This window comes from Sphaerodactylus townsendi, linkage group LG10, assembly GCF_021028975.2.
Source record: "Sphaerodactylus townsendi isolate TG3544 linkage group LG10, MPM_Stown_v2.3, whole genome shotgun sequence".
Lineage (NCBI taxonomy): Eukaryota > Metazoa > Chordata > Lepidosauria > Squamata > Sphaerodactylidae > Sphaerodactylus > Sphaerodactylus townsendi.
In genome coordinates this window covers 77,767,484-77,794,011 of record NC_059434.1, presented here as the reverse complement: position 1 = coordinate 77,794,011, position 26,528 = coordinate 77,767,484, and the positions used below count along the sequence as shown (strand labels likewise).

General features: G+C 44.6%; 1 protein-coding gene across 1 annotated transcript; it reads right to left on the bottom strand.

The window, feature by feature from the left end:
* Positions 1–1,796: 1,796 nt before the first annotated feature.
* Positions 1,797–26,528, bottom strand: HPSE (heparanase). Its single transcript, XM_048510007.1, has 12 exons — positions 26,149–26,528; positions 19,151–19,296; positions 17,191–17,325; positions 15,743–15,916; positions 13,912–14,083; positions 12,517–12,564; positions 11,588–11,681; positions 9,629–9,735; positions 8,008–8,122; positions 6,372–6,490; positions 4,912–5,058; positions 1,797–3,315 (listed from the first exon to the last, which is right to left on the bottom strand). Exons 1-12 carry the CDS (start codon positions 26,319–26,321, stop codon positions 3,156–3,158), a joined length of 1,590 nt encoding a protein of 529 aa, XP_048365964.1. The 5' UTR covers positions 26,322–26,528; the 3' UTR covers positions 1,797–3,155.

Sequence of the window (26,528 nt, the reverse complement as noted above, 5' to 3'; positions counted from 1 at the left end):
CAGAATTGGGCTAACAGGCTCAAGCTCAGGCAGCTTTAAAGGAATAACAAAGGAGTTTTTTACTTCTCAAGTTCACGTTACACAGCATCCTTATTCAAAATATTTCAACCTGGGGGTGAAAAGTGGTGTTTGTCACGCTGACCCTGTACAATTTTCTAGGCAAAAGATGTTCAGAGCTGTTTTGTCCTTGCCTGCCTCTGCATCACGTCCCTGGTATTTATTGCAAGTCTCCCATCCAAGTACTAGCCAGGGCCAACCCTGTTTAGTTTCAAAGGACTGACAAAATCATGCTAGCCTGGTCTATCCATTAACTTACTCTAGTAAAACGTTCTTAAGATAGTAAAAGATAGGTGTCACTGCTCATTATTTTTTTAAAAAATCTAGTCAATACATGTTTTTAATTCAGCTGGTTTTACTGAAGTTCATATTGCTTCAAGCTGTGCTCTGGCATTTTTTTCTTCTAATTTGTTGGCACCCCTAATAATTATACTAGCAACACCAAACTACCCAGGTTGCTGTGGAATTCAGGAGATCAATAAGGTTATGCTCCCCCTATACTTCAGTGAAGGACCATCAAATGTCAAATGCTGCTCCTGTTCCCTAATAAGTCCAAAGCCAAACATGGACTCAGGACCCTAAACTTGCGGGGTGGGAGGGGTGTGGTGGTGGTTCTTTTTTGTAAGAGCAAAACTGAAGCAATTTTTTAGATTTGTCCAACAGAGGGAGTGCTGTAGCTTAGAAGTAATTATGGTCAATGAAAGCAAATTTCATAATCTGGAAATCTTTTAAGGTGCTGTCAGACATTCCTTTCTTCCCATTTTGGCTGTGACATTCTAAAATTTTATGCCTTCCTAATCCACCGGCACCTCCTTGTTTATTTTATTTTTTTGCAAAATGATGGACATTCAGGGTCTTCTGGATGACCTTCTTAATCTCAACAAATTTGTTTATTTGCAGGGGAGCTTTTTTTTTTTAAACTAGTGCTTTTGCTGTGAGGGAATAATTTTTTTATTATTTAGCAATAACAGAAATAGACCAATGGACTAAACAGAGCACTCATGGGTTTTTGTGGCGTACAGGTTCTATTCATCATAGCTGCATGATTACGGTAATGTCAGGAATGCTATCTAGGTAATTGAGATACATTCCCAGAACCATGCAACTGCTTTGTAGACAACTAGGCTTCCCCTGGTACTCCTGTCCCATAGGAATTGCATTACATCTGTTATCAAGTAGGGCAGGTGGCTTTCTCTTGCTATCTGTCGCAGACCTTGGGGTGCCTTAGCGCCAAGGACTGTTTTTCACAAACTCTGGGAAAACTGGAGGGGAGTTCATCAGAACTGGCTTTGCCAAGTGTGGTGCTTCGATGCCTATCCAATAAACGCTACTGATCAATACTTCAGAGTCCGTTTATTGGCTTGCGGTTGCGAGACCTAACAGGTAAGACACCTAGCACAGTACTTTAAGCTAATATTACTTAAATAGTACTTTACACATATGTAATATTTTGTCTGTTTTGCACACTTTATCATGTTTAGCCATGAATGCCAACCAGCTGTAATTGTCTAGGAGCCCTCTGATTCTGTTCCACCTCAGTAGAACGTCTTGAAATGTGCATTCCTTGGTCGTCTATTACTTACTTTGCCATTTGCCTCAGACTATCAACGTCCTGGCCCATTTTAAAACAGCTTAGGCACCATCATGAAAAGATGCCTCAGAAATATCAATGAAACAACCACCGAGCACTGGAATTGTTATATTTACAAAGGAAGCAATCAAGGTGGCCCACAACAAAATCCAAAAGCTATGTCGTATTTTATTCAGGCCAACCAAAACAACCCAATACAGTGTGCAAACTTTCAAGTTCTCCAGCTGTATTGTTGATTTTCAGACTCTTCCTTTTTATTGAAATTGTCCCAGTGTTTATGGATTTCAGTGCCTTCCCTATGAAGTCTGACATAGGAGCTGTCGGAGTTATAAAGAATTTCTGTGTCCAGCTTGTTTTAGATCATGTTCAGTTGCTGTTGATATCTCAGGCTGGATTAATTGGCAGTGCCTTTCATGTTCTTTAATTCTTGTCAGAATGGTGCATTTTATAGTCCCTATGTGTAATTGTCCACAGCTGCATGGTATGTGCCATTCATTTTGAGTGATGATTTCTTCCTATCTTGCTGTTCCTTTTGATATGTTTGAACTGGCAGCAATCAGCATTGGTACTGGCTTAGATGATGCCTATCTTGCAGAACAGATCATTGTGCTATGTACACACAGTCACAGTGTCTTGGATAATAGTAATAATGAAAAAGTACCGTCAAGTCAATCCTAATTTATGGCAACCCATCATGGAGTTTTCAACAAAATAGATGAGCAGAGGGGATTTATAGTTGCCTGCCTCTGCATAGCAACCCTAGTCTTCCTTGGTAGTCACCCATCCAAGTACTAACCATGGCCAACCCGCTGAGCCTGCAAGCTCTCAGAAGCTCAGGGTTCTTCAGGCTACTTATGGCTGGAAGAGCCTATCAGTGAGTTTCTTGGCTCTTTCCTCCCTCGGAATACAAATTCACCTGAAAGTGATGAGTTCTTTAATTCTGGCCCTCTAGCAGCTCCTGTAGAAAGCAACAGAATGAGCCTACTGGCATGTGAGCCAGCTGCTCCCATTTCATGCTTCGTGTCTGTGTCATAAACCCGCTAGCTCATTCCTATTGCCTTGGTCTTGCCACACTTTCATGCTTGTAGACTATCTGGCCTGTTTGCCCCCTAACTTTCCGTTCATCTACTTATGCCGCCCACGCTACAGTTTACATGGCATACATGGGTCACTCATTTCCATTTTCTCCTCAAAACCTGTGATGTAGGGATGTTAACCCTGGTCTCCCAGATCCTAGTTTGACACTCAGAACATGACAAAAGTCTGGGATTGTATGAGAATGATGGGAATCCCTGTGGACAATAGGAAGAGAGGATGATAAAGTGCTGTCAAGTGAACCATTAAAAAACTGGAGGGATGAAAGAACACCAAACCTCAGTCAAATCCCAAACTATCATGCTCATGACAAAGCCTCTTGGTTTCTGCAAATTTGGGGGCAGGACTGCCTGGGAGAAGTTCTTACAAGGACATGATCTTCAACAGGATTCTGGTAACGTGCATCCACTGGTTAAATACAAGCCATAGCTTTGGCATTTCGGATTACAAAAAATCCATATGAAAAAGCAGGAAGTCCAAGACTGCTTCCTGGGCTAAGTGGCTTCTCCCTGAGTGTTGGCAGTGTTTCATCATCCAACATTTTTAGGATGTGACCATTCAGTTGAACAGACCTGCAAGGGGAAAGAATGAGCATTTTAGACACCGCTTTAGTCTGGGATGTTTGCAGGTGCAGAACAACAATTCATACCGAAACATAACTGATTTCCAGAACATGGAATTTTGAAAACATTTGAGGATTCCATTAGAACATAGTAATAGAAACAATCACAGAATCTCCTATTCATTGCATGATGCTGAAACTGTCTCACACCTCTCTCTAGCTATTTATCTCAGCATCGTCTGTGCAGAAGAAGAATTTGTCACTGCAAAAGGCATCCTGACCAATGGATAGACTTTTACTTCCACACTATAAGCCTACTGAAGGGAGAAAGACCATCAGTTGCATTTGTAAATAACAAAAACACACCTTCCTTTTTTAGGCTAAATGCTCCTATCAAGAGAGAAAATAATCCAGGAGTTTCCAGAAATTTGAATCTGGATGCTAAAACTTGACAGTTTTACCATGGCTTCTATTATAGATGGCCAGGAAGGTGTCCCTGATCAAACAGAATCAAAAAGCACATGATAGCAGGGCAAAGTCATTTTCAGGTCACATGAGGACTGGTGACCAGAAATGGAGGATGGAGAAGCAATTCTAGAAATGCTGCAATTCCAGGCATTCAGCTTCCCCAAGTCATGAGATGGTCCAGTACTTAGGAAATCGCTCAGCTTCCTTTCTCTCTGCAGTTTGTTTTCAAACTGAACAGAAGCTCCTAAAAACTTTGGATTAATCAGATAAAACTTGGAGACTTCTTAGAATTCTTACTTCCATCAAAGAACTGACAATTTATAATCTTGAACCAAGTCATTTCTCCAGAAAATGGAACCAAAGAAAAAACCCACTCTAAGATAACAACTGTGAACATAACAGCAATAGGAAGAGATAGAAGAAAGAGTGAGATATTAAATCTAATAAAATTAATTTTGAAAATTCTCAGGGTTTCCCTGATAAAAGCAACCAGACAAGCAACTTGTTCTCAACCTTTGTGTGTAGTATACTGAGATCTGGGTTCTTTCTGAATTTGAATTTCTGTTTTGATGGTTGGGCTTCTAAGTACTTGAGTTTTGACTCTGGACTGTGCCTTGGGCAATGCTTGCTGCCTGTTGCCCCAGGTACCTTCCTGAACCTGGACAACTCAATTTCTCCATGTTACATGCCATATTCATACAGGGAAAATGATTTTAAAGCCATGTTTGGGGCAATAAATATCCCCATGTCATGCAAAAGAGCCCCAGATTTTAAATAATCATGTTAATTCTGTTTAGATCGAGGGTCCCTACCCTTTTTGAGCTTGTGGACACCATTGGAATTCCAATATAATGGTGGTGTAGCCACAAAATGGCTGCCACAGGAAGCAAAACCAGCCACAAAATGGCTCCACAATTTACTGTCAGTCACACAGTGACGATCCTTGTGCTTGGTGTCAGCTTCTGCCAAAGCAACATTTTTGAAAATCTGCGCAGCCAATCAGAAGCCTTGCTGGATAAAAGGCTAAGCTGCCCCTGCCTGTTTTCTAAAAACACTTAATGAGTGTCAGGAAAGGTGCTGGTGGGTGCCATGTAGGGGACCCTAGGTTTAGAAAGTCAGGAAATGCTGGTTTACTTACCTGGAAAGGATGTTTTCTCTTCCATAAGGCCGTAAAAGGTATTCATCAACTGTCTTGTTGGAGAGGTAAGAGGGGAGCTGCAGGTATTTTGTGCTATTGTAGAGGTTTAAGGCAAACAGGGTTACATCACCGTCTCTGTATTTTGGACTACCGGAGGGAAAAAGAGCATCTTGTGAATGAATACATATACACAAATCACAAAATACAGGTATTTGTTCACACTCAGAGATTGGGAAAGTTGGCCATGACTAGTACTTGGATGAGAGACCACCAAGGAAGACTAGAGTTTATTTATTTATTTACTCGTGGTTCAAGACAGCTTACAACAATAGTGGGGGTAAAACCTGAATAAAAAAGTAACCCCCAAATCTCTTCCTCCATCCCATTTCTATGTAGAGGAATGCTCTGTGGATGGAGTCCCCATCAGTCTGTTGTGACTTGATGGTATGTTCTCAAAAGAAAACTGTGCTTCATCTATCAGTACATATATAATGCTAGTTTCCATCATGCCACAGAGCTGCAATGGAACCGGGAAGGGACCTCAAGGCTCACCTAGTCCAACTTTGTGCACAACGCAGGAAATTCGCAGCTATCCTCCACTTCCACAACCCTGCTCTATGCCCAGAGGAAGGCAAAAAACCTTCCAGGATCCCTGGCCAATGTGGCCTGGAGGGAAACACCTTCCCGACCCAAAAGTGGCAATTGGAATTGCCCTGCTGGCCATGTAAGAAAAGGCCACGAGAGCCAATCACTGACTCATCCTTTCCTCCCCTCCTTCTCATGGTCTGCCTAAGTTCACAGAATCTGGCCTCTGCTTCTAAAACCTCCCAAGAAGGAGAGCTCACTTCCTCCTAAGGAAGCCTGATCCACTGTGCAACTGCATTAACTGTCAGGAAGTTCTTCCTAATGTTTAGTTGAAAATTCTTTTAAATTCAATCTGTTCATTTTGGTCTGACCTTTTGGAGCAGCAGAAGACCACACCATGTCCATTATATGATTTTGAGCTCCAAGGCAGAAGAAGGCTTGTCTGGTGCAGTGCCAACAGGAAGTCATCCCATACCCATACTATGGATGTTTGATTTAGCAGCTTGATAATTCACAGAGACTGATAACTTTTGCTTGTCGTGGATGATCAAGCTGCTAATCAACATCCACTCACAAGAAGGCAAATTTCCAAACTCATTGTGCACACACAGCGTCAAATTTCAAAAGCCGAAAGTCAAAGTGTAACCTCACTTCCTATTGATTTAATGGCTGCTCAGTCACTGAGCCACTAATGTACAACGTCTGTCACCTGCAAGCTTTCCTGAGGGGCTGCACTAGGTTGATAGCAGACCTCATAAAGCTGCAGTATTGCAACAGCCTTTCTCCTGGTCACTCCCTGCTCTTGATAGTGAGTCCACATGATGGAGCCGTCTTTGTTCTTAATGAGAAAAATGCTCACTGGGCTGAATGCTTACTGGTGCTCATTTGTGCAGTGAAGATACACTCGAAGTTTCTTGCGGTCTTCTCCTGTCAGGCTGACATCCAAGACTTTGGGGCCCACCAGTTTCTTGTACAGCAAAGATAGCCAATAATCCTACATGCCATTTAAAAAGACATAAATGACAAAGGAACACAATTTATAAAAGCATAATATACTCCAAGAACCACTGCCTTAAATAAACAGTACCTTGTTGTCTGAGGAGCAAAGAGTTACCCTACTGATGGACGGCATGCCACAGAAACAAAAGCATTAAACTGTTGGGGGGAACCAGGAGAGTGCAGGTCAAAGGAAAAATAATTTCCTGAGGGAGTCATATTTTCCCAGGACTGATAAGAAAAAAAAATGCTTTTTTGATATCTAAATTTTAGAAGTGAAAATAACCTGCCATTGGTTGATACATGGCCTTCTAAAACTCTGTTTCCTCAGTGAATTAACTGATCTGTTGAATACCCATGAGAAGATGAAAAAAGGAATTTGTATGAACAGTGTTATCTATCTGCACAATGTTGATACACACCAAAAACACAATACAAAGGTTCTACTGTCGACTTGAGCTTGATATGTGTAAGTATCTGCTTGAAGGCAACAGTAACAAATGGTATTTTTTTCATTTACTGAATCTATGTAATCCATAATTTAAAAATAATAATACATGCTATAAGAACCAGGAAATGCACTCTGTTCCTCCAGTGACCACATCTATTGTTCTATAAGTCTAATTGTCAGAATGTGGTAAGCCCATATTGGCTAGCACCCATGAACCACCAGCAATGAGCGATGCTATTCCTGGCCACTCCCTGCACATCAATCCCATTTTGTGATTATTTAGCCTTTTAATAATTTTAGTACTGAGTCCTTTCCTGCTATATTAAGAACAAATGGGAGTTCTCATAAAAGTGTGTGTGTGCGTATGTGTGTATACAGTGAAACCTCACCCTATTTGTTTTTTGACTAGCTTTCTTCCCTCCCCCCCCCTTCCATTTCATTGTTCAGGTTTTGTGGTCACAGCTTCAGAAGCACCAGGAAACAGATAAGCAGTGTTCCTGCTGAGTCATTCCTTTGATCCATGGCTGTTTTAAGGACCTTGGCAAGACTCACTGATAAGTGAAATAGCTAGTCAGAGCTGGCCCACCTCTGAGCTTGCACTGGCGACTGCCAAGGAGGCCAGAGAAGTGCCAAAGGCACAAAAGCTGACAGTCAAAGTACAGGAAAACAAGATTCCACCTAAACATGAGGACGAACTTCCTGACACTAAGGGCTGTTCGACAGTGGAACACACTACCTCGGAGTGGAATGCACTACCTTGGAGGTTTTTCAGCAGAGGCTAGATGGCCGTCTGTCAAGGGGGCTTTGATTGTGTATTCCTGCATGGCAGGAGATTGGACTTGATGGCCCTGGTGGTCTCTTCCAACTCAGGGTATTCCTGGGCCTGCCTGGGTGTGGAACATACACCCATGCCATCTAGCCTAGGGGGGCAAAAAACCCTTGGATCAGTCCCGAGGCCAGTTCTAAATTGTTCTGTGTAGCTTAGCAGGACAAAATATAGAAAGTATCTACAGAAAAATGTATAGGTGGTTGTTTTTTAAAGGACATGATTATTATATACATACTGGCAGAGGTTCAAAGCTGGCATCCACCAAATGGTATGTTCCTGCTCCGAAAAAAACCTGTCTCATGACCACATCGATACCCAGCTTAGCAGACAGTCCTAGTTTGTCCAGCCACCTGGCAAATAAAATCGGAGGCAAACCTCAGCGCAAACAAACAAAAACAACACCCCCCCATAAACAATTAGAAGGTAGGAAAGGATAGATTCTAGTTGGGTGGTTTTCCCCTCCAGTCCATGTGGCAAAAAAGTTGGCCAATGGAATTAACCATAAAGGCCACCTCCAAATCATTCCACAAGATTAGAGAAATACACATTCTTGGATGTTGTAGAAGGAGCAAGCCTAAGATGATCTGCTTAGAAGTAAACCCCTTTTAATACAACAGGATTCGCTCCCAGGAAACTGCACTGGCTTGCAGTCACAGTGTTTTAACTGGCCAGTGACTATAGCTGAGGAGTGGTGGGCATTAAACAGGAGTCCCCAAACTACGGCCCGGGGGCCAAATGTGGCCCCCTGAAGGCATTTATCCGGCCCGCCAGGCATGGCGGCGATGGCTCCATTCATGTGCAGTGGGGGCTCGAGGGAGAGGAGGAACCGGCCCCAACGGCTGTTGATTGCAATTACATGATGGCACCCCCAAATCTCCATGAATTTTCTGACCCAGAGTTGGAAACCTTACATGTGGCAACGCCTGCTCCGCCCTTCCCTCTCGGCTACTCCATGTAATGTTGCTCTCAGTGGCTTTCTGTTCCGCCTCACACTCCCCATTGGCATCAGCAGCCAGGAGCTGGCCCGAATGTCGGCTCACTGGCTGCTAGGGAGGAAAGAACCCAGGAAGATACCTGATCCAGGGTTAGATGGAATGTTTCATTGGGAAAGTTCTGCTTTTTTTTTTTTTTTTACAGGGGAAGGTATTCCACAGCCTCCCCAACAATATTTGGAGCCCACCCTGTACTTGACATACTTTGGCCACTGTTCTAAAAATAGACCATGACAGAAAGGCTGAAAGGTGAAATCAAACATTTTACAATCATTTGTGCATAGGAATTTGTTCATAGTTTTTTTTAGTCCGGCCCTCCAACAGTCTGAGGGACAGTGAACTGGCCCCCTGTTTAAAAAGTTTGGGGACCCCTGGCATTAAAGAAGGATATATTCAGGTCCAGGCAGGGAGGTGAACAAGCCCTTATTTCAAAGGTTGTCCTTGACAACACTTTCGGAGTCCTGCAGTGATCCATACGAATGACGTCTTTTCATTTAAACAGAAAGTGAAGGGTGTATGAGATACTCAGTTACACAGAACTCTTCGACAGGCATAGACCAGAGTTCTGTGTAACCTAGAATACTGCCTCTTTATACATTACAGCTTCAGGCTAATAAAAGAAACAACAATATCCATTTTGTTTCCCTTAGGGCTTGTCATATGGATCGCCCATTCAATAGGGGTTAGTTTCATCAACTGTTATAATCCTAGCATTTTTGGGATGTTCTCCAGCTTCAATGACTTGAAGAACTTCTCCTGTTTTGCCCAAGGAAAAGTTGCTGGTATGTTGACTATAGATGGATGAGATCCCTCAATAAGAGGAAAGTTCAGGGTTTTTTTTCAAACAGATATCATTATCCTTACATAAAACCAGCAATGTATGTATTAGACAGTCGAGGAGCACCACCTCCATAGGCTGAACTTGTCTCTCCCAGCCACACTTTCTTGCCTGGTATTGTGGCATCGACAATCTGGGGAAGATACAGAAGGGAAAAGAAGTATAAGATCCTGGCCCTGTGAGACAGGGGTTAACGTCTCAGCAACTTCAAGCAATGGGGGAACCAGGGGGCTGTAGAGCTGAAGGCTTGCACTTTTTACCAGACCGACCCATGCTGAGTGGGGGGGGGGCTCTTTTTTTAGGATCAGTGTCTCCACCTGCCAACAGTGTCCTGCCAACCCTTGGGGTGCCTAGCACTGCTATGCCAAAGCGGGGAACCCATTCTCTGTTCTCCTGTGGATTTCTTGCAAAAGCTGATTTCTGTGTACATAGGCAAGAAAGATCTTGAGTTTGCCTGACCTTTTGCTTAGTCAAGAGTCTGCTCTCACTAATCCCCCACTCTAAAAGGGACAAACTCTCACCATTTTGGGTAACAACACATTTGAAAAGCTTATTTATGTTGGCTTCATTGAGCTTATTGCATGTGTCTATTAGCTGTGTAGATGTCAGTCTTTACTTGGCCACCAAAATTACCTGACCTTGCTGTATCTGAATTCATGTCCCCACTCTGCTGTGGAAGCTTGCTGGGTGGCCTTGGGCCAGCTACAGACTCTTGGCCCAACCTACCTCACAGGGCTGTTGTGAGGATAAAATGGAAGGGAGAACTACACGTGCCACCCTGAGATCTTTGGAGGAAGGACAGAATGAGAAAGTACAGTTTGGATGGGACAGATACACACAAACTACTTAGAGATGACTTTTGCAGCCTTGTTCTGTAGCAAACTTTCACCCATGGTGTATGAGGCAAGACAGAGATGATAGTTTTTAATGTGCCATAAATGCAGAACTAATAACTGCACGCATCCAACCAGTTCCTCCCACAAGGAGGCATTTCCTTTTGCAGAGGAGAGGATGCTGATTTCTGCTTATTTTCTCCTGTTCTGTTCTAAAGAGTCTGCTGACCTCCAGGAATAAAATAAGGAAGGTGTGTGCTGCATCAAGGAGAAGCTCTTTGATGTGTGCTGCATCAAGGAGAAGCTAGAAAGTTCTACTTGGCAATGTCCACAGATGATCGGTCACATGCCTAACAACCACGACAACAACAAACAGTTGTGGTCCCAATGATCATCAGCATACCAAAAAAAACCCTTGAAGCATCTGCATGTTGATAAACTTTGTAAACGAATTACAAAAGGCTACATTGCTTGCATCAGCACAAATACTATGCCAATATATTATTACATCCTAGGTTCTTGGGAAGAACCATATGCATATGAAGGCCAACACTGACTGAAGACCTGGCGGCTGTGATTTCATAAAATAATAACAAGTACTATTGTGTCCGGAGCGTGCACAATGCTTAAAAGGTAAAACAAAAAGGCGAAGCAGAAGTACACAGGCACCTTAAAGACTGGTGGTGATGGTGAAAAGGACCGTTGAAGCCAATTTTTGGCAACTTCTCAGGTTTTCAAGTCAAAAGACTAACAGAAGTGATTTCCCACCTCTGCATTACAACCACAACTGCCTTGGTGGTATTCCATCCAAATACTAACCAGGACGGATCCTGCTTAGCTACCAAGACTTGGCCAGCCTGTGCTATCCAAGTCAGAAACTTTAAGAACAGACTAACAACATTTATTTCAGCATAAGTTTTCATGACGTAGAGCTTGATCCATCAGCACCATAGGCAGCACCACAGATATGGATGAACGCTGCTTGCAGCTGGTGAAGGGAGCTCTGACTCACACAAACGTAAGCCAAAATAAATGATGTCAGTCTTTAACTTACCATTGAACTTCTCTTTGATTTTGATGCAATAGACTAACACAGCTACCTTCGTGGAATAAAAACAACATCTACCTGAAAGACCCAGAGATGCCCTGTACCTGCTGAACATCCTGTACGTCTGCAATGAAGGTATCCATCACATCTGGACTGAGGAAATCCTCTCGGGTAGCACTTCGTCCATTCACATAGTAACTGCAAAAACCAAGAGAAGGCGTAGGTTTTAGGCAGACTGTCTGCGGCTTCTATTCCACCTGGTTTTCCATTGTGGTGAAGTCACGTTAATCATTATTGCAACCCACAAGCCAAATAGAAACATAACAAACAGTGTTTATTAGTTGTGTGGTGTGTGTTTGTGTGTGCCATCAAGCCACAGCTGACTTCTGGTGACCCCGTAAGGTTTTCAAGGTAAGAGATGTTTGCAGATGGTTTGCCATTGCCTGACTTTCAGTTTTCTTGGCTGAGCTTCCTGTGGTTAAGTGTTGCCTTAAGGCACAGCCTCTCTTTGATGTTTGTCCAAACTGGTCACATGTTTGGTGTTCTCAAGGTTCTAGATGCACTCCCAGGTTATAAAAATTTAATAAGAGGACTAGAATCTAAAAATAGCACACACAGGCAACAGGCCTAAGTGTCTTACATAGATGCTCTTACATTTTATTATGAAGGAGTGGTGACTTTTGCCAATTCCCTATCCTACTTCAAAGTTTTCAGTTATGCTGTCTTGGAAAGTTAGCTGACCCCCGGAACAAAATTTCAGGAAGCAGACTACAGCAGGAGACAGGATTCAGCAAAATTCTCCACTTCCTCTTAAGAAAACTGAAGGACAGTTAAGGAAACTTTTCTTAAGAGGAAGTGGATCCTGGCCAGAATATCAGTCCAGAATATCAGTCCTAATTGGATCCTGGCCAGAATATCAGGCCAGGCTGTCTCTGAGGTGACTCAGAATAGAACATCCTCATGTAGTGTATACTGATAACAAAGCAACTGGATTCTCTGAATAACAACGCTGCTGGATACAAACAGTACTTACTGATGCCACGTGACGGAATCAATTACTTTCCCTCCTGATTTCAGAAAGCTGCAAAGGAAAACCACAGGGATGATTCATCGTTCGTCCTCTCTTTTTTCCTCAGAGTCTAAGTTTGTGGGAAGTGTGATGGGCAGATTAGAAAGATGTGTTTTAATATCATTTTCAGGCACCAAATCAGCAGCTGGAAGTCAGTCAGACACTGGCAACCAACGGCAGGCTGATGGTTAAATGATTGGTGAGGGGATCGGCATGTGGTGGGAGGGGCCATCTGCCTGTCTGAGCAAATACCTGGCTCACAAATTAATCCGCACTGCCAAACGATCTCATGGCTGATTCACCAAGTGCTTAACTTTACACTGACCTTCTCAGTCTAGATCCTCTATGTACTGAGCAGATCGTGACAACCCTCACTGAAGGCCAAACCACCCATTTCGATGGAAAACCCTGAGCTGAATTCCTGGCACGGCATGTGGCTGTCTGTGGACGATGTGTGCAGCATAGAAGAAGAAGAAGAGTTTGGATTTATACCCCACTTTTTTCAAGTGTAAGAAGTCTCAAAGCAGCTTACAAGCTCCTTTCCCTTCCTATCCCCACTACAGACACCTTGAGAAGTAGGTGGGGCTGAGGGAGTTCTGAGACAGCTGTGACTAGCCCAAAGTCACCCAGCAGGCTTCAGCTGTATGAGGGAAATAAATCCACTCCATCAGATAAGAGTCTGTCGCTCATGTGGAGGAGTGGAGAATCAAACCCAATTGTCTACATTAGAGTTTGCCATTCTTAACCACTACACCATGGTGGATTAGGGTCTGAGCTTTGGGAAGGATGGTGGTAGCGGTTAAACTTTTCTTCTAATCCCCAACACCATTTCACCAATAAAAATCACACTTCTTTCTGGAACAAAGTCTGAATTCAAAATCGGCTGTATGTAAGTGTCCAAGGTTACATGGTGCTATGCAGCCCTTCAGGAATTAGAACCCACATATTTCAGTATTGCCAGCTCTGGGTTGGACACCTGGGGATTTGGGGTGGGAAAGGTGAAGTTTGCGGAGGGTGTGGTTTGAGAAGGAGATGAACTTCAACGTTGTATAATGCTACAGAGTCCACCTAATGTGGCCATTTTCTACAAGTGAGCTGATCTCTGTCGGCTGGAGATCAGTTGTAACAGAGGGAGTTCTCCAGTCATCACCTGGAAGTTGGCAACCCTACTGAGCTAGGACCTCTCCTCCGTAAGCTTGCAAGTGAAAGCATAGCTACAGGATATGTTTTCGATCTTAACCAACCTTCAGATGATCAACACTAGTTAAGGCAAACATGGTTGATCCTCATGGCTACACAAGGCCAGAGTATCAGTTAGTTGGCTTATTAACCCTCTCCTACAAAATGCTTTCTCCTTACCTCCTCAGCAACTTCTGAGTCTGCTTTCGAGGTCTGCCTACGTCAGGGCCATAGAGTTTGGAATTTCTGTAGCGGCTGTAGTTGCTCAGAAGGTGATGTAGTTGTATGAAGTCTTGTCCTAACTGGAATCCATCGATATGAATCCCAGACTTCAGCCTGAAGCTGTTGGGCTCTGAAGAAAACACAGGGAAACAGTTGTTTCCTTAGATAATTTCCCAAGGAAATTATGTTGCAACCATGACTCATTCAGAATTGGTGCAGTGGTAATTGTCAACCCAAAGTACACAATATCAAAATAGCTCCTCTAGATAAGCTTCACAAACACAGAGAACACTCAGAACAAGAGACAAACGAAGCAGTCCAGATAAGGGCTGCTCTGAAAATGACATTTCCCACTGCCAGCAAACACGCAAGCCAGCAAACAAATGATCATGAAAGAAAGTGCAATCAAGGCGCAGCGAATTTATGAAGGTCCTGTAGAGTTCTCAAGACAAGAGGCGGACAGATGTGGTTTGCCACTGACTGCATCTGCTTAGTAGTGGACTTCTTGATGGTCTCCCATCTAAGTGCTAACCAAGTCTGACCCTGCTTAGCTTCCAAGATCTGATGGGAGCAAGTGAGTCATACCTACAGGATATTGATTCCAAAATTCTAGTGTGTGTTTATGCCTCTAGCGATCTCTGCCGGCTGAGGACACCACAAATTGAGTTCTGATGCACAAAAGCTTCTGCCACAATAAATCTTTCATTGCTGATGGAGAAGATTGACTTGACTGAAGGTTTTCCCATATAAATATCTAAAGGGTGGGAAATGGGCATCTTTGGGAAAATCCTTTCTTCCATATCCACATTTATATGTGTATGGAACTTTGTGGTTGGACATCACAGGAATGTAAGAAGAGCCCTCGCTGGAGCAGTCCAGCCGTTCATCAAGTCCAGCATCTTGTTTCAACAGAGTGGCCAAGCAGATGTGCTGGAAGCTCTACAGCCAAGTCAGAGGGGCCAAAGCACCTCAGCTACCAATGTTCATTTTTCATTTTTAACCTTTAATGGCATATAGTCAGCTACCAATTACTGCTTCTGAGCAGAGATGCCAGACAGCTAGTTTGTCGAAAAATAAACACAGTTGAACTCCTCCTCCACTGATTAGGCTACACCCCCTTTTATAGTCATCTAAGCCAGTGGCCATTATTCCATCCTGTAGCAATGAGTTCCACAAGTTAACTTGTTAATTTTTTTTACAGTGTTTTGGTGACCAGAAATAGGGTAATGACAGGGTTTATTTGGCAATATTAATAACAGGTGTCAAACTCGCGGCCCTCCAGCATCAGGCTGGCAGGGGATGATGGGAACTGTAGTCCATAACATCTGAAGGGCCACGAGTTTGACACTTGTGGTTTAAGTTATTGAAATTGATTGCTATAACTTGTGCAGCCTAAAACTGAATATTAATTCCAACTGTGATGCTGAATTGGACAGCAATCCACTGTACAGTGAAACTTAGCCTTTGCAGTATCTAGTCATAACATAGGCCCCTTCCACACATGCAAAATAATGTGTTTTCAAACCACTTTCACAACTGTTTGCAAGTGGATTTTGCCATTCCGCACAGCTTCAAAGAGCACTGAAAGCAGTTTGAAAGTGCATTATTCTGCATGTGCGGAATGAGCCATAACAAAAAGAATGAATAAATAGCCTCGTCTGAAGGTCCCTGACTCACAATTCTGTAGTATTACAGAACTAAAGTATTTTTAAAGGGTTTTATGATTCTCTAGCATGTACATGCACATCACATACTTCTACGAGTAAGTCCATACAGATTCTGGACCTACCATTCCCAAGTTCCCAAGATATGTCATAGTTCCGGGAATCGCAATAATCCAAAATGAACCGAGCATTCGAGCTGTCCCAGTGGGAACTGTGTGTCCGGAGCAACGCATTGAGCCCAAAGATCAGATGCAGGTCTGAACACTGTGCGAAGTTGTACAGAATGTCCAATGTGCTTCCTGTGAAGAGGGTGAGAGAGGAACTAAGAAGAGGGTGAGAGACGAAATAAGACCCCTCCACCAACCTGCCTACACACCTATATAAGAAGGCGGAATTTCTAGGCCATTTTTAAAATCCCAAATGGTCTAATAATTCAACTCATTGGAGACCTGTAAGCCATGCAGCAAATGTGTTCAGTGGACTTAAGTCAGAAGATCCCAGCTTCAGTTCAGGATCTCTGCTAAATCTCCTTCTGTTTCCTCCTGCAAATGAGTTTATCATACTTCTCTCTGTTTCTGATCGGAGAGAAGCAGAAAGCCCTTCTAATCATCTCTGAATCTAAATTTGTAGCCCAACGATAAACAAAACAACGTTAGGGACCCTGGCAGACCCTGCCCATTTCAAGCTCACTCCAACTTGCCTGCTCTGGTGGCTCATGCACAACTATGCCCAGAGCTGTACTGGCAGAAAATGTATCTGGGGCCATTTTCCACCCTCCAGTGCCCCCCCCCCCCCGGTCTGGCCCCACTTACGCCCCCCCCCCCGGCCGACCCCATTTATCTGCAAACTTTCCCTGCTCCCGCTCTTCCCGCCTCTAGCACTGTACAGCCTCGGGCAACCAGCAGTGCTAGAGGCGGGCAGAGGCAGGTGAGGAGGCCTCCCATCTGGCACCGGGAGCAGGGAAAGGTACACCAGGCCAATGAGCAGGAGGCCAGTGAGGGCTCAAGCGCCACTCCCCGCCCAGGTCAGACTCCTGGGACCCTGGTGGCGCATAGGGAGCCGGGCTTCCAGAAGGTGGGGCTGAGCACGTCGGCAGAGTGGTGTGGGGGTGATTTTGCACCCCCCATGTGATCACATGAGTGGCGCCCAGGGACATGTGACCACACATGTCCCTCTGGCAAATCCACCACTGACTACGCCAAGACCTCACCTGAGAGAATGCAGCTGAGGTGCAAATTAAAGGAGGTTTTGGAAAAATGAGGGCCACATTTAACCCCTTGGCTCAAATTGAAAGAGGGGTGTGTGTGAAATATGCCTTTGTTCTTATCTCATATTCAGCTCCTCTGAGGTATCATATAACAGAAAGCTTCTGCCCAAACCTTACTGGTGAGGATAAAGGAAAAGCCTGAGGGAAAAGGGGGCCACATTAAATCCCTGGGCCACCAGTGTACTGTCCCTACTGTAAGAAGAGCTCCTGTTTTTGGTCTCCATTATTTCAAGTAATTTTGGTCTCCATTATTTCCAGCCAAAGCAAGGCATTCTAATGAGCATATAATGATTGTAGGCACCTTACTTGTGATAGTGGTGTTTTTGTGTTTCTTCTTGTCCAGCTCCCCACGGATGAGCATCGTCTGGAAGGGCCATTGTGACTGCAGGTGCTCTATCAGGTCCTGAGGTGAAGGTCTGAACCCACAAAGGTCTGCAGCATCTATCACATGAGAGAGACAGAGACACCAACACAGAAAGAGACAGAGGCACAGAGACGAAGACACAGAGAGAGACAGAGGGAGAGAGATTTTAGGATTAAAGAAAGAGCAATGACAAACTTTGCCAAATTCATTTGTTTTGCAAAGCCTTCAACAATAAAAATTCATTTCCTTTGCCAAGTACAGTTGCTTTAGAAGCAACCATTTGCCTACGGCCTGCTTCTCCAAGGACTGAGTCAGACCTCTAAGTTGAAAATGTCTGAAAGCACCAACTGAACCCTGAGCATCTTCCATCTATACGAACCTCCTCGTTCACTGCAATATGGAGGGTAGGCCCCACTCTCTGTGTCTGCAATACTGGAAGTTAAAGTGTACGGAGTAGGGCCTTCACAGTGTAACCAACAGAACTCCCATAGTGAAGCAGAACTCCAGGTCTGGTCTCTTCCATTTTTCAAAAATCTGGTTCGATTGCCCTGCCAAGATAGAATTGAAGCTGATCTTTTTGAACTCGTTGCTTCTGCGGGCATGATTTGTTTCTAGGCAACCAGCACCTTCGTAAAACACAATTCATACATCCACTGATATAACTGGGGCATCTTAGGGCACTTTTGCACATGCAGAATAATGCACTTTCAATCCACTTTCAATGCACTTTGCAGTGGGATTTTACTGTGCAAAATAGCAAAACCCACTTGCACACAACTGTGAAAGTGAATTGAAAGTGCATTATTCTGCATGTGCGAAAATGCCTTTAGTGTGTTTCCCTAAAGCTTTTGGGTTAGGATAGTTTCAAAATTATATCTCCTATAATGTCTGCATTTGATCGGTGTTGAATAAATTTTTGTGGACCAGCTACGTAAGCTTCTTAGTTCAGGAAGTGCCTTGATTTCCAGTCACTAAAGGGTTGCGTGTTCTTGAGAAACACCCTCCCTTCTTATTAAAGAACTTGAGGAAGCATGTATTTTTTTAAAAAGTATACACCGCTGCTCACCAAAATTGCCAGAGGTAGTTCACAAGAATAAAAAACTGTTCATGCAGCCCATATCCAAGATAACCTGCAAGACCATAAAACTGCTGGGAGCAATTGGGAATTGTAACTTTAACTTTGCTGAAACAAAACTAGATTAATTTAAAAAGACAGAACTCTTTAGCAAGCCAAAAACAGTGTGTCCCGTGACCTTGACATTACCAGCAGACTATCAGCTGTTGTAATGACTGTATTTGATTAATGTGCTGAACATCTAGGGAGATGTTTGAATTAGTGATGGAGCTCAGAACAGAACTGTCCATGCCTTTCAGTGGCTCTGAAACAGAATGAAATTGACGTTCCCGGCTAGTATAATAGAACTGCTGACACCCTTCTGTGAAAAAGGCAGAATGGAACTTCTAGAAAGATTTTTCACATCAATATACAGATACATTCTAGTAATAAAAGACTGATAGGATTTTAAAGGGTTTTTGTGGGGGAGGGGGCTACTAGAGTTACCAGTTTCAAGGTGGGTATCAAATTCTCCTGGAATCACATCTAATTTCCAGACCAGAGCTCAGTTTCCCTGTAGAAAACCAGCTTCAGAGGGTAGAGTCTATGATATACCACAGGAGAAATGGAAGTCCTATGGTGATATCCTCGCTTATCTATCTCTCCATCTCAAACTCTTTGCCACCTCCCTCTTCCCTGGGTAGCCCAAAGCTGTAATCTCCACTTAAACTGAACATGTCACATGTTTAGCACTGCATTCTGAATGACTGCAAACAAAGTCAATGTTCAGGATTTTTTCCGATAACAAAATTATGAGCTTTCCTTTATATATTTACCAGCCAACTCACCTTGCTTTGCCAACAAACTTAAGAAGATCTCCTCCTCAAAAGTGGGTCCCTTTTTGGGGTCAAAGATCAAGAAGTCCGTTTTGGTGCCTCCAAATCTCAGAAGGCCGGGCGATAAGCCTCTTGCTAATGTCCGCAACTTCAGAGAGCTAGGGAAGCGAATCCCAAGAGGTTAAGGAAACATCTTTCCATCCCAGCGGCTTTGCTTCATTACAATAACCCAATTCCAAACAAAGTGGACCGTGAGGAATATATTATATTAGAAGCTTCCGTGAACCCAGAGCACTCATCCCAACAAAGAGGCTACCCACTGCATCTCTGAATGATTCCCTGCTCTTGTCATGACTCTTCTCAATTAGCCTCCATTGAAAAGTGGAAGAAGAAGAAGAGGAGGAAGAGGAGTTTGGATTTATATCCCCCCTTTCTCTCCTGTAGGAGACTCAAAGGGGCTTACAATCTCCTTTCCCTTCCCCCGCCCCTCACAACAAACACCCTGTGAGGTAGGTGGGGCTGAGAGAGCTCTGAGAAGCTGTGACTAGCCCAAGGTCACCCAGCTGGCATGGGTGGGAGTGTACTGGCTAATCTGAATTCCCCAGATAAGCCTCCACAGCTCAGGCGGCAGAGCTGGGAATCAAACCTGGTTCCTCCAGATTAGATACATGAGCTCTTAACCTCCTATGCCACTGCTGCTACGCCACTGCTCCTACGCCACTCTTAACCTCCTACGCCACTGGAGGATGGCTGATAGCTGATGAAATGGCTCAAGGGAGAAGAATCTGGCTGGTATGCAGAAGGTCAAAAGTAGATGTGAAAGAGCTCTGGGAGATACCCTAGGGAACAGCTGCTAGTCAGAGAAGACAAAAATGGCCTTTATTGGCCAAGGCAGCCAATCATTATAAGGAGGCTTCATGTGTTAGCTACAGGGAATTGACTCCCTATATCTCACAAGAAACATGTGAACAAAATCCATTGTATATACCAGTGATGGCGAACCTTTTTGAGACCAAGTGCCCAAATTGCAACCCAAAACCCACTTATTTATCACAAGGTACCAACATGAATATTGAGGTTTTAGTTTAGAAAAAACAGTTGGCTCTGATGCGTGTGTTACTCGGGAGTAAGCTTGGTGGTAGTCAGTAGCTTTACTTTGAAGCAACCGTGCAACTCTTCCAACGGGTGAATCACGACCCTAGGAGGGTTTACTCAGAAGCAAGCCCCATTGCCAGCAACCAAGCTTACTCCCAGGTAAAGGATCGCGCTTTAGTTCTTCGCATGAAAATCAGTGGGGTTTAACAGTGCTTAACAGGGTTACCTTCACTGCTTCCCCAAAACTAGGTCTTAGGTTTAATGCTAATAATCGAGCCCAGCAGCCCAGGCCAGCCTAGATGTGTGTGTGTGGGGGGGGGGGGGCTCTGTTTGCGCATACCCACAGAGAGGGCTCTGAGTGCCACCTCTGGCACCCGTGCCATAGGTTCGCCACCACTGGTATATACAAAGCTCTGCACCATTATTCCATTTGGGGAATTCAGATTTTCCAATCATAAAAATCAAGATACTTCCATTTGGTCCTAATGTATTAGAAGTAGTAATGAAAATGGATGAAAAGAAGATAATCTGATTATATATATATATCTGGAGATCTGCTATATATATATATTCTGGAAGATATATGCTAATTTGACTGTGGGGATTCTCCCCACAGGAGCAGCAGTGGCGTAGGAGGTTAAGAGCTCGTGTATCTAATCTGGAGGAACCGGGTTTGATTCTCAGCTCTGCCGCCTGAGCTGTGGAGGCTTATCTGAGGAATTCAGATTAGCCTGTACACTCCCACGCACGCCAGTTGGGTGACTTTGGGCTAGTCACAGCTTCTCAGAGCTCTCTCAGCCCCACCTACCTCACAGGGTGTTTGTTGTAAGGGGGGAAGGGCAAGGAGATTGTCAGCCCCTTTGAGTCTCCTGCACGAGAGAAAGGGGGATATAAATCCAAACTCCTCCTCCTCCTCCTCCTCCTTCTTCTTCTTCATTAATGATGGATGACCCAGGATAGACATTTTCAGCCCTCCCTCTCTCCACAGACTCAGCTATTTCCTCTCAAAGAATCTAGCACCAGGGCTTCAAGGCTTAAAGCAGCTAACAAAACGAGGCTTTCCAGATGCATCAGCATGTGCGTCACATGTTCAAGCTTGGCTTTTTGCTTGTTGTATACATGCATGAGCAATTTAAAAGTGACAGGAACTGGCTGCCCGGCAGAATTACTCATGGGGCTGATGCGAGCCACCAAAGGACCCTGCATCAGTTAAAGAACAACGTGCCTGCGGCAGATTATCGACTTCCAACTACTTCCTCATTGGCTCTGATAAAGCATTGCATGTCAGCATTGTGGCTTCGCTGGTGAGCAGCAACAGCGGCTTTTCAGGGCCAAGGCTCAAGGGGTAGTAAGTGAAAAGCGAAAGGAGACATTATATTCATTGTACACAAAGATTTTCAAAGAGGCTGACGTAAATGGGGAGGGGCACAGAAGAGTGTGCAGATTCACTGCACATGCAGAATGCAGGCGTATAATATAGCATCATTGGAATGTTAGCTTGTTTTTTAAAATAAGTTTCTAATCCTCAGTATTGGTAAGATCCAGTGTGGTGCAGCGGTTAAGAGCGGCAGACTCTAATCTGGAGAATCGGGTTTGATTCCCCGCTCCTTCACAAGAGCAGGATAATCTGGAGAACCAGGTTTTATTTCCCTGTTCCTCCACATGCAGCCTTCTGTGTGACCTTGGCCTTGTCACAGTTCTCTCAAAACTCTCTCAGCCTCACCTACCACACAAGGTGTCTGTTGAGGGGAGAAGGGAATGTGAATGTAAAGGTAAAGAAAAGCAGAGTATAAAAAATGCTGGCCCAGTGGGAATTTGAATCTGGATTTTCTCAGCCTTAATTTTCCATTGTAATCACACAGCACTATGTTACCTCACTTTGGCCCCTTCTGCACGTGTAGAATAATGCACACTCAATCCACTTCCACAATTGTTTGAAAGTGGATTTTGCTATTCTGCACAGTAAAATCCAGCTTCAAAGTGCACTGAAAGTGAATTGAAAGTGTGTTATTCTGCATGTGTGGAAGGGGTCTTCCTCTTTTCAGATGGCTTGAGATACCAGCTCCACCCAGTCTGTGGAGCATCTTATGTAGAATGCGGACAAGAAAATTTAAGACAAGGCTAAAAACCTATTTTCTCTCTTTTTCTACCCCCCCCCCCCCAATGCAGTATGATGACGACTTCAGGAGAAACCAAAACCTGGTATTTCCTTTTGTGTGATTTTGGTGGCTACTAAATAAGAGATATTTTGTCTTTTGGTTTTTAGGTTTTGCTATGGACCAACCCGGTTATCTGAAAAGGAATTTCAACAAACCAGTGTTCTAACTTAAAACCAACAAACAAAAACCCATCCTAGATGCAGAAACTGGACAGCAAGGAGAAAGGCCTTCTTACTGAACGGTCTTCCGAGAACAGGGATTTCATTTTCACATCAAGTGTTCAAAGATGCATGGCCAAAAGGATTACACTACCACAACAGTCCTATTGCCTGGTCTGCTGATATCTAAAAGAGACTCCAGACCCAGTTCACACCCATAAACTGTCACATTCATGGCTGCTTATGTATGGAAGACAAGCTTGGGCCCTTCCACACATCCATAATAATGCACTTTTAATCCACTTTCACTGCGCTTTGCAGCTGGATTTTACTGTGCGGAATAGCAAAACCCACCAGCAAACAATTGTGAAAGTGGATTGAAAGTGCATTATTCTGCAAGTGCGGAGGGGGCCTTGGTTTCTCTTGGTACTGAAACAGACACATCTACAGCAATCTATGGATTTCTGGAAAATAGCATGCCAACCTCTACGTGATGGCTGGAGATCTGCTATTACTGCTGATCTCCAGGAGACAGAGATCAGTTTCCCTGGAGAAAATGGCCACTTTGGAAGGCGGACTCTGTGGCATTATACTCCAATGACATCTCTCCCCTGCCCAAGCCCTGCCCTCCTCAGGCTCCAGCCCGAAAATCTCCAGGTATTTCCCAGCCCAGAGCTGGCAATCCGACTGGAAAATGCTGTCAAGTTACAGCAAGAGACGTTCAGAGGTGATTTGCCAGTGCCTGGCTTTGTGTAGCAACCCTGGACTTCTTTGGTGGTCTCCCATCCAAATACTAACCAGAGTTTATCCTGCTTGGCTGCTGAGATCGGCCAAGATTGGGATAGCCTGGACCATACAGGTCAGGGCTTGTAAGGAATGAGTCACAGTAAATACTTGCCAGGTGGCGGAACTGCCTTGAGTTCAAGGAAATGCCAACTATTTCACTTTCTTGGAAACAGTATTCCCGAAATGTGCAGTATCTCAAGAGCCAGGCATCAAGAGGGAACCACAGGAAATGGCCAAGCAAAAATACTTAACCAAGCAGATAACGAAAAAGAGCAATTGCTGTTTATCCCATTCATCCTTGCTAGCCAACAGCGAAAGGCCAGAACAGTGTTTCCCAACCTTATCGAGGTCAGGGTACCCTTGACCTCACTTTTCATATCTCATGGTACCCCTGCCGCCACCCCCCACCTTCCCCTCCCATTGCCCCTGCTTGCCACACACCCCACCTTCCCCTCCCGGGGGGGGGGGCTGCTGACCTTGTGGCAGGCCCTGCCCCATGGGCCAGCTCCATGTCCTTGCTGGCACCGGTGGGAGACACCACAAAAATGAGGGGGGGGTAGTGTTGCCGTGGTACCCCTGGGACATGCTCACAGCACCCCAGGGTACCACGGAACCCTGGTTGAGAATGGCTGGGCTAGAAGAACGTAGTAATGTAAGAAATGAATGTAAGAAATGAAAACAATAATGTGGAGTTGGTTATTTCTTGGGGTTGGTCTCTCCCTGACTAAGCTGGAGGGGGAAGGATATGTTATTATTATGAGGAATGGGACCTCCACGAAGTTTAGCTGGAAATAATCTGCCCCCCTCCCATTAAAAAGCTGGCTGCAGTAAACAAATAACCTTCAGCACTTGGGTTCTAGTAGAATTTTTTTCCTGTTTACCAGCCCGTGAAAGACTATAAAGATCCACTTCTCTCTGTTACAAATCGCTTTATTATCTTCCGGCTAGAGAGAGGCCATTGCTTCATTACAATGGATGGTAGGAGGCCATCAATATACTTGGCCATTTACAGAGTCCCGTAAAGCACAAATTGACAAGATCATATAGTCCAGTGGTGGCGAACCTTTTGCACTCCAGATGTTATCGACTACAATTCCCATCAGCCCCTGCCAGCATGGCCAATTGGCGTATAGTCAGTGAGCTTACAAACTAAACCTGACAGTGGGTGAGAAGAGACAGGTAAAGGAAGTCTAGGATAATCGCACACCAATCATTTTGGGGCATTATTAAAACCATCTATAACCCACCTTCTGACAAACAGTCATAAGGGGGTAGGCATCATAGCAGGAAAAAATGTACAAAATTCAAATATAGTAATAAGTAGTATAATGTGAACTTCTTTGCTCAGTTGAAAAATCAGCGCCACAGGATATAGTGAAGGCCAATAGCTTAGTAAAATTAAACTACTGTAAAAGAAGATTAGACAAATTCATGGAAGACGGGTCCATCAATGGCAACTACAACAGTAGATCACTGAACGCTATTTATTTACTGTAATTTATTACATATTTATTAGGAACGTTGTTATGGTTATCGCTGCTTTTAAATGTTTTAATTGCCTATATTGTTTTATTTCTGCTGTACACCGCCCAGAGCCCTCCGGGGATGGGGCGGTATAAAAGTTTAAAAAATAAATAAATAAAATAAATAAAGTGGCTGTAATTATTAAATGGAACCTCCATATTCAAAGGCAGTAGCTCTGTGAATACTAGTGGAGGGATAAATAACATGAGAAAGCTTTGACCCCCATGCCCTGCTTGTAGGCCTTGCAGAAGGATCTGGTGGGCCAGTTTGGGAAACAGGATGCTGGACTAGATGGACAATGGTCAGATTCAGCCCAGGGCAATCAGTAAAACTGACAATAAAATGAACAATGCAAACAGCAGCTGAACAATCTCAGTGCTTGGCAGGAGAAGTGGGTCTTAAGTAAACAAGATACATGAGGTCCTTAAGCGAGAAGAGGCAAACATTACACAGACTTGGTAACAGTTGCAATCAAGTCAAAAACCTTCATGAAGAAAGACGGGTATTAATTCTTTCAGAGGCTGATAAGGTACACATTCCAGGTAGAAACAGAAGTAAGTAAGTGCTAGTGTGGTATAGCAATTAGAATGTCGGACTAGGACAGGAGTGTCCAACTCTGGCCCCCCAGATGTTCATGGACTGTGATTCCCATCAGCCCCACAGGTCTGGAAGAAGTGAGTTCAGATCCCCACCCTTTTGTCGAAGCTCACTGGGAACTTGTGGTCCTCTCAGATTAATCCGCCTCACAGTGTTGTTGTGAGAATGAGGCAGAGGAGGAGAGAGAAGAATCCAAAGCTTTGGTGGGTCCCCATTGGAAGAAAAGAGGCGCATTATCAGTTAGAATTATTAAATGTGTTATCGTTGCCCAGGGGATGGTAACACTTTCTTTCTGCTTGTTTCACTGTTTCGTTTCGTTTGTGCAGATTTTAAAAGGGTTAGACACCCCCCTCCCTTTGTCTGGCAACCATTCAACAGGGGCGTAGTTAGGACTGGCATATCCCCCGAGCCATGGGCAAGGAATGGGGGATAGGTTGATGGATCCAGGTTGAACAACTCCTGGAGATATGGGGATGGGGCCTGGGGAGGCCAGGGAGCTCCGTGAGGCACAAAGTCAGACAGTCCACCCTCCTAAGCATCCTTTTGTTCCAGAGGAACTGATCTCCGGAGATCTATTGCAATCCCAGGGGACCTCCACAGTCTGGTATGGTGGAGGGCGCCCTTTGCCTGTTGAACATCTGCCTGCCAACACTCTGATCCTTGCCAGACGCCAAGGGGATCTCCGACCTACCTCAGGAAGGTGATGTAGCGGGGGTCGGTGGCCAGGCTGGCATCCAGGGTGAGGGACAGGAAAGCCGGGCTGACCTCCCGCACGGGCTGACCCCGCAGTCGCAAGCTCAGCTCTGCCCCGCCGGCCGCGCTCAGCAGCGCCCCAGCCACGAGCCCCACCAGCAGCAGCAGCATCCTCGGCCGAGGCTCGGGCTAGACGCCGCCTGGGATGCAGCTCCTACAGGCGCCGCCGCCGCCGTTGGTCGCCACTGGCAGCCCCGGGGCGAAGGCGCGGGCATGTCTTTGGCTCTGCCCTGCCTCCTACTCGCGTGCAGGCGAAGGAAACCGCAGCGGCTGCTTGGGATCGCTTTCGCACGCCGGGGACGCGCCTGGCCTGGTGGA